The 8,964-nt window shown below is 37.4% G+C and overlaps 1 protein-coding gene across 1 annotated transcript; it reads right to left on the bottom strand.

The window, feature by feature from the left end:
* Positions 1–190: 190 nt before the first annotated feature.
* Positions 191–8,217, bottom strand: gsdf (gonadal somatic cell derived factor). The gene is made up of 6 exons (XM_026173528.2): positions 7,667–8,217; positions 7,038–7,195; positions 6,842–6,934; positions 6,649–6,752; positions 3,604–5,968; positions 191–3,393 (listed from the first exon to the last, which is right to left on the bottom strand). Exons 1-5 carry the CDS (start codon positions 7,774–7,776, stop codon positions 5,819–5,821), a joined length of 615 nt encoding a protein of 204 aa, XP_026029313.2. The 5' UTR covers positions 7,777–8,217; the 3' UTR covers positions 191–3,393; positions 3,604–5,818.
* Between the last annotated feature and the right edge of the window lie 747 nt (positions 8,218–8,964).

Below are 8,964 nucleotides of genomic sequence, written 5' to 3'. Positions count from 1 at the left end.
GGGCAACATTATTAATCGTTTTTTCTCCTTTAGAGGGGTTTGCGCAAACTTTTCACAATTACCCCTGCCTGAGACACATGGTACAGCCACCTGTGTTTATATTTACGTTACGTGCTCCATCGTGATTTAACTTGGTTGACGGTACCTGAAGAATAGAATGAATAGAATGATTACGTAAAACAAGAAAAGATAGAGAATAAGTAAGTAATTTTATTATAATATGATATAACAAAACATGTAAAATGTACATAAACAAAAACAATGCTTTATTTTATAATATTTATTATTTACAGTGAGCTCTTGCCATAATTTTAGTATTGAAAACCCTACAGCAAATAATCATTTGATCTCATGATTATATGTAATGGAAAAAGAGAGATTTAAAAAATCTGATTTAGGGAAATCATCCCCTTTGTCCTGTGTGGTCCTGTTTGATATATTTGACTAATATCCATTCATAAATAAGATCATTTGAGGGGACACGTGAATAAATCGTTCTTGGCAATATGTATCCATTGAACTTAAAAAATGACTCAGTAAGAAAGCAGACAGCTTAAAGGCAAGTATGACTGGCTTTTAAACACACAAGATACCTTTTTTTCTTTTCTTTTCACACTTTCTTGTGATTTGTTTGTTGGTGGTGATTAAGACAGGCAGAATGTCCTGACTCACTCTTCACCTTTGTCACACCTTTCATGACATTTCGGAGAAAGGTCTGTCTGGAGGCCCAATAGGAGGGTTATGTTATGCTGCCCCTGGTCGCCTGCCAGCAGAGCACACCAACAAAAACCCTCCTTCATTTAAGCCTTAATAGTGCTTAGGCTTAATAGTGTGTCTACACTGTAACAGAAAAAAGGTTTCCCCCCACTGCCCACCCAAACCCCTTCAATCCATACAAAACAGTACATCAATAACAACAGATATGGCATTGATTATGTTATGCAGAGAAGAGAGCTGGGATGGGGTGGTTTGCAAAACCACTTGCAGATGTTCAGTAAATGTAGACAGACTACATGAAATTTTCCAATTTTGTGTATTAAAGAGTATCAGCTCAGCCATCAGCTGATGTATTCTGGCACTGAGATTTGCCAAGGTTTGCTTAGGATGACTTTTTGTCATGACCAAACTAACGCTGTGATTGATTAGTCAATTCAAACAGATTTTCTTTTATACTAGGCTTATCATTTAAACATGCAGTTGGAATGGATCTTTTAGTATATATTTTGATCATTAGGAATAATTCCACTAATTATTTTAAACAACTGATTATTATTTTGAGACAGATCACAAAAACTGCAATGGAACAGGAGCCTACTTGAAGCACCTTTGTGGATTTTCTTGTCCACATTTTGGAGGAATATGTGAAATATGGTGTTTGTTAAAAGACAGGAATAATGCTCAACATTTCACAGAGAAACTGGTGTTTCACCCTACTTGTAGTTTTTTTTATGGCAGTAAATTATTTATTTATACTGATTGTAATTCTGGTGCAGTACTACCCTGTAAGAAGTCTGCCATCCAGTGGATGCACAGTAAACGGGACTTAATTCCAGTACTTCCATTAGTTTACACCATACCCAGGAGGTGGCAGTATATTATGTCCTTGTGTAGTAATGAAATGCAATAAGATATTTGTTTGTGAGGATTTTATGCATAACAACTGAATAAAATAAACAAACAGACAAAATGGAAGTGGGAAAAAGAGCAAAAATATGTTTACAATCACATCTTATCATAGCTTTCTTAAATAGTTAAACTCAAAGATGTGAGAGTGAAAGGAAAATGAAATGGTTTAATATTAAACTATCAACCCTTATAACACAACATTAACATCATTGCATTCTTCATTTAGAGAGAACATTTACATAGCTTTTTGCCTTTCAGTAAGTCAGCAGAGCAACAAGTTTGCCCTGAAAGTTTCAGAGTGCTTGACACATCTAAAATCATTCCCCATCTGCTCCTTTTAGCCAAAGTGCCACGAAACACCCTTACAACTGAAGTCACATAAACCAAAAATATATCAAAAGAATATTATTGTGGATAATACAAGTATATGTGCCATATAATGTTCATAATACCCACGTCATCATGCTCATATGCTTGATCATCATCTTAACACATATTTCTGAAAGAATGTAGTATACAGCTTCACTGATCATAGCAAGTGCATTAAATGCATTTTGTCAGAATAGTAAATAATATCGTTACTATCACTCACATGGCTTTCCAAGTTTAGTGAACTTGTGGACCTCACTCTCATTTTCTGTTCACTCAGGTAAGGGATTTAAAAGCACACTGAGAGCACTAGAGAATAAATCTAAACTTGCTTAAGAATATAGAGAAATTACAGTTATTAATCTTTTCTGCCCCAGCCTTACCCCTGAATTACAATCCAAGCATAACCATCCATTGCTAGCATCTCTGATACCCTATTTTATTATTGGACCTTGGAGACCCACAATAGATTTTCCTTATTGCTGTTGGCGACTTAAGTATAAATTACAACCACTTCCAAACACACTTGTTACTTGTTGCTTCAAAATAGCTCACAAGGAAATAGTGAACATTGTATTCTATTCTATGAGTCTGAAAGGTTTACTTACTAGATACCTTAGAAAGTAAGCTTTTAACATACAAAGTATGAAAAGAATAAATAAAGTAAAATGTCTAAAGCGTTTATATAAGCAATAAGAATGTAACACTTCCAGCTTCCAGGTATGATCAAATTAGCTAGATAAAAAAAAAACAAGCTGTGTGACAATTTTATACTAACCCCTGTGGGTATGTGGCAGCTTTAAATTAATGAAAAGCAAACGATGCCAATTTTTAAAGAAAATCACCATAAGTTATAGAGAGAGCTCCATCTCCTTTCTGACAAAGGGACTGTTCTTTTTTTTTATTCATTCTGTACATTTGCATCTAATACTTCCATTAAAATGTCTAAAAATGCAGGACCTTTCATATTATTTAATATCCTAATTGGTGGTTTTACTTAAAAGATCTGGATACCTCTACCTCTGATATTTTATCCAGCACTTTGTTGTTGGCGCTGATTTGGACTTCTTTGCCAGAAGGTGACCAGATATGGAGGACATTTAAGAACCGTGTCCCCCAGAGCATCTTCCTGGGTAGAAACCTGGATGCAGAGCGATGTCCCAGCGTTCTGTGTGCTGAAATGCTGTGTGACGTCGTAACGAAGGCCGCAGCTCTCTGCGATTGTTGTAGGGCTGTTATGTGCGTGTAGTGTAGTGGCAGCTGGAGCAGTGGCTTTGACCTCCAGTTGCTCATGTCCCACAGCAGATATATCCACAGGCAATACCGCGTAGGCATGCAAAAAGCTCTCACCAATGTTGCACTTGAGGTCAGTAGGCCAACAGTATTCCCCGAGGTCTCCTAGGAAAGTAAACTAGTTTGTGAAGGCCTATACACATGCGCAATATAAAACAGGTCAGTCAGGTGGAGATAGATGCAGCAGAACCCCTTTAATTAGCGATGATGTCTCTCAGGAATTATTTTCAGAACACAGCCTGAGATTTGATTTTGCAACAAACACCCCGCACGCCTCCAACCCAGAGTTGATGGTGTCATGTTGTGTCTCCTTACCTTCAGTTGAGTCTGACAGCCGAATATTATGATTGTCCTGAAGCTGCAATTTTTTGATGTATGTCATCCCAGTACACTCCATTAAACAGTCACTTGGTTGTATCACCCTCCTGGGAAGCGGGTTGATCAGTGTTTCTTTTTCTGAACATTCAATTGCGCCGACAGCCAGCAGAAGTGGCCACAGTATGCCAAAAGACAACCATATGCCGATATGTCCTGGCATTCTGTCCAGCATTAATCAAAAACCGAGGCAGCTGCCAATGTTGAGCTAGACCTGAAACTTCACAGACTTTAAACTTAGAACTATATGTAAGGATTTCACTGCAGCCAGGAAAGGATTACATGTACAGCAGCTAAAAAAACATTAGAGGCTCCTCAGAAGTACGCAACATGTTGCTCTCCCTCACACCAACACCTAGTTTTATACAGTACTGTGCCAACTTTTCCTCATCATCTACTTTTTCCCTCCCACTTGAATTAACAGCAAGTCTGTGGCTGGCAGTAAGCCACGAGGGGCTGGTATAAGGAAAGTTTTATTTAAAAATGTCAGTTCAGAGAATAACATAAAGAATACTGTAACGTGGGTTTTATTCAGTGGTTGAGAGGACCACTCAGCCCACAACAACACTGGTACTGGGAATTCCACAGAGCTTGTCCTTTAATAAACACACTATTCACTAACCTTACAAGGCCCTGTTGAACGGCTGCTGTCTTATCATGAAGCAAGCAGTGTTCATACAACTCGTAACGTTACTTTGAGTTAAGGAGGTAAAGATATGAGGTCCATCTGAGTCCATGTGTTCATGTGCCAGCACGCTTCTCACACACTCTACAGGGGGCAGTGGCGCATACTTGTGACATCACTAAACATTAACTTGGGTGGTCTTAAAGAGACACCACACAATTGTGACTGTTACAATGCATTGTTGTGATATGTTATACTTGTATTTCTTGTGTTTTATTGTGAAGCATTTTGTTTAATTTGTGAATTATACTTACACAATAGCAACTGAGAAGTATTAAAAAAATTAGCTGATTTCAATCATTTATAATCTTTTATTGGAATAAGCAAGAATTTATTGAATGGTACAAGTGATTAAGATGGGAAAACAATGTCTTGAGCACAGTAAAAAAAAAAAAGGTTTATCTAAATATGTTAAATTGCTTTATTGTATAGCACTGTAAGCAGTATTACACTTGTGAAACATTACTTAAAACATGGTGGTAATTTTGTAAAATAAGCCGTATACAACAAAATAAAATTACAACCAAGAGCTGTCACCAGTCTTAATTAAAAAAGCATACATTTGAAAACAAACAAACAAAAAAACAAGAATTCTTCCGTGTAAATGTATATAAAAGCAGTCAGATAATGTAATGTAAATTACGCCACAAAAACATAAAACTGAAGCAGCCAATCTCAAAAATAAGAATCTGAATTTTGAACTGTTGCAACTGGCAGAATTTATATACATATGACAAATCAGAATGAAAATTAAATGTGAACAGAAGATTGTTTGTTCTCCTCTGTTAAAGCATGTCAGTCATATCACCAGTAAATAGTTTAATTATGAACTTTTAAAGTTGCAGTTTTTGGGTTTGTGGGCCAAAATTGTTTTTCTTTTTCCTCAGTTGAAACATGAAAATATAGAGTATAACCAATGGAAAGTCATGCCCATGTCCCAGAGAAATTAATAGATTGCTAAATTTATCTTGTGAGCATGAAACATAATCTGTGAAGATGACATATCAGAGACGATCTGCTTTAAGAGTAGAGCCTGATCCTCTTGTGAGAGGGTCTGGCTCAAGTCTTACATTTCTTCAGGGAACATTTCTTCTCAGTAATAGTTAACAGCTATTAATAGTAGCCTGTCCACATGAGATTTATTTAAAGACAGACTGTGAGGATTTACCATACATGTGTTGGCTGGAGCTTTCTTTGGTTCAACGATTACAGACAAAGACATAAAGATTGTGTAATTACTGTTAAATCAGTTGAACAATAATTGTCCAGCTTTCCAAAACTCCTGTTTTAATGGAAAGCCCAGACTTGCTTTGGTTTCTGGAGCCAGTGCTGAATGCACTTTCTATTTTAAAAGGGAAAGACAACCTACAAAAGCAGCGTTTGTATGAGAACAGAATTGTGGATATGATTTTTTGTTCTTTTTATGTGTGTATAAAAGCCAAACGGTTCATACCACACACTCAAGACAGCCTACTCCTTGCCAGGATCCTCAGAGTTGCCCAGCCCACAGCCACAGCTGCGGGTCAGCTGCATGGAGGAAATGACAATGGTGCTGGATTCATCCATATAGACAATGGGCACCACTTCATGGGAGATGGGCTGACAGCATGGCACCTGGTCCTGGGAAAAGATAAAGAGAGCAGGAATCAGACACGGTGCATATTTTCATGATTATAGAGCTGACGCTTAAGCATTTTAAAAATTGTATTGTTGTCATATTTCAGTGAAAAAAAAAACCCCCATAAACATTTAGAGTGTGCAGGACTTGCTCTGCTCCACACCAAATAAAGCAAGGTGTCAAGAAATGATTTACATTTTTATTTTGTTTAAATAGAAATGATTTAAACAAAATAACAAACACTTCAGCTTCTAGTTTTGATTTTTATTTACTGTTCTGTTTCCACAATACTCTCCTGCTGTCACGCTTTTTCTGGTCGATGAACTTTGTGGAATGCCTTGGCTTGTTTTTGGTCAAGTTCATTTATGTTGGCAGGAAGAAGAAGTACACATGCTTATCTACATGCAGCTGTTTCGCCTCCAGAGCACACCAAGGTAAGATACATGCTGTTCTTAGGCAGCATAGTAGAAAATAACAAAGTACATCATAAATCTAAGCATCGTGCTGTTCCCACACACCTCTGAGAATTTCCTATGCCAGGTTTTGTTTTTTGGGGGACTAAAGCACAACATATAAATATCTATGGATGTAAATGTGAGTCAAAAACATATAAATCAGTGAATTATTCTCTTGTAATAATGTCTTTGTTAACTAACTGTGTGTTGGCATCCTGGATATTTACTTGGGATGGTGGGCATTGCACAGTGGTCATGGCAGAGTTGCAGGTTGCGCATTGAACATAGGTAAGACTCAAGGGCTGGATCACCCAGCTGTCCCAGCCCAGATCTGGGAAATTAAACACTTGATTACTGTACTGAAAAATGCTGCATACCAGTATTATTGTTACACATAAATAACAATGTATTGTTACACACCTTTCATAAAGATCTCTGAGGCAATGAAGCAACAGTTCAGGCTCGCTCTGTTTTGATTATCAGCTGATGCAGAGTAGCCTGGGACTGCTGGGGCTGGAAGGAGATACAGAGGCACTGTAAGACTTTAGAGTTGACTGCCACTAAGCGCTAGGTTGAGGGTGGTACATTTTTCTGTGTATCTTTTGATTTCACATACTTGCAGTATGCTTGGCTGTGTGAGAAATGATGCTGAAGGTTCGGTTCCACTGCTCTCTGACACTGTCCAGTGCACCGGCAGGTAGCTGTGGCTCAGTCTGCAAGTTCAGAACCCCAAGGAGGTTCTTTTTGATGGACTGCCATGACTCACCTTGGCACCTGAACATCACGTACAATGTTGTGTTGGAAAAAAATAAAAGAAAGTAATCTTTGTTGTTTTTACAGCATTAAAAGAAAAAGTAGTTGGTTTCTAGATACCCTCAAATACCCTCGTGGACTAGTGGTTTGCAGATGTTTGGCTGAAGTGAGACAAGTGTGACTGATTTCATTACTGCAGCTTGAACAGAACAGTCTGTTATGTCTCTGTGCAGCTCTCCCTGAAAACCATTTGGGCAACATGACCCTGAATCACACACTGAATTTACTATTTAACCCATGTGACCTCACCGCACGTGCATCAGCACACAGCTCACTCTGATTTCTGAACAATAGAGAAAGATTTCCTTGAAACATTCCCAAAACATAATTAAAACATCATACAAATAGATGGCTGTACTAACAAAAACTACATAGGCACGCAAAATTGTGGTGTGGTTATTGCAGAGGTTCTGATTTGGTATTGATACTGACCTGTGACCTAAGACAGCAGCTTCAGGTTCTTTCCTGGATGGATCCAAGACAAATGCCATCATCATGGAAGAGCCCAAAAGCATTGTCATGACAATGAATGCAAAGGCCATCGTGGATGAACACGTAAGACTGGCTGCAGACAAAGGCTGCGGTTGGTTTCGAACGTCTGGTCGGAGGAGGAGATAGGAGCGACAAAACTGGGATGCTGCGCTGGGTATTGTTTGTCAGGGTCTGGGAACCACGGTTTTTATCTGCTTGTACCCCAACGTGGCCTTGAGATAGTTAACACTGTAGACTTTTCCCCTGTTCTGTGTGAAAGAATAAATGAACGAAGATTAATGGGTGGAGAAAGAGAGGTCACAAATGCAGGCAAAAAAAAACTTAGGAACAAGAGGTACACATATGTTGTAAAAAACATGTACTCATGTTATAGTATGCCTGCCTGGGCACAACACTTTGACAAAAAGTTTGAATTTATATTTAAAGTTGTTGTTTCTATTATTATTACTTATGTATTTTTGCTATTTCCATAGGTGAAGGAAAATTATGAACACGTCTCGATGTAATGCAGTCCATTAAACATCCTGACTAAATGACCTTATCAGTGAAATACCTAATGTAACAAGAGGCACTCTGAGACTGTCCTTCACCAAGGCAGCTCACTCTGAGGGCAGTATTGCATTTATATAATTACTTAGTTTTCTTTGTTTGTTAAAACATACTTTAAGCAGTTTGTAGTGCACTGAAACTCCTGTAAGGGTTGCGTGACAGATGTTTCATTTGATTATACAAACATTATATCACAATAGGTAATGAATAATAGGCACTGATTTTTAAAAAACTGGAAAAGAATAACTTGAGCTTATTATATAAAAACTACTATATTTCTAACTAACTAGGCAGTTATTTATCTTTCTCTGTACAATACTTTCATTAAAGTCTTAATGCACTTTGCAGTCAACTTGAAAGAAAGTAAGTAAAATTAAAAAAGGAAAATTTGAGATCAGGCATCATGATATTTAGATGCAAACTATAATGTGATGTCATATCCTGAATGTTGCAAAAAAAACAAAGGCAGCAGAATTTTAAGCACAATTTTATGAAAGTTTTTTGACCTTGAAGAAGAGATCAGAGGTCCAAAGTGGCGTCATACTTGGAATATCCATATATCATTTCCTATATGTTGTCAGTACAAACAAATTGAAGTAGAAAACAGTTTTAAATAGCTCTATATTCCATTAATATAACTTTTAAAATGTGACATGATCTTTTAAATTTTAATACTTTCTACACAATAT

The sequence above is a fragment of the Astatotilapia calliptera genome, chromosome 7, assembly GCF_964374335.1.
Source record: "Astatotilapia calliptera chromosome 7, fAstCal68.1, whole genome shotgun sequence".
NCBI classification, from domain to species: Eukaryota; Metazoa; Chordata; class Actinopteri; order Cichliformes; family Cichlidae; genus Astatotilapia; species Astatotilapia calliptera.
Note: the sequence above shows the minus strand (reverse complement) of the source record. Positions and strands in the feature narration are given on the sequence as shown.

Bases quoted from the DNA above. Each gene is read 5' to 3' on its own strand.
- gsdf (XM_026173528.2), bottom strand. From the start codon at position 7,776: ATGGCCTTTGCATTCATTGTCATGACAATGCTTTTGGGCTCTTCCATG. The intron at 6,753-6,841 runs GTGTGTAACAAT...TTAATTTCCCAG, and splicing joins CTCAGAGATCTTTATGAAAG to ATCTGGGCTGGGACAGCTGG. The intron at 5,969-6,648 runs GTAAATATCCAG...ATCTTTTCCCAG, and splicing joins TGCAATGCCCACCATCCCAA to GACCAGGTGCCATGCTGTCA.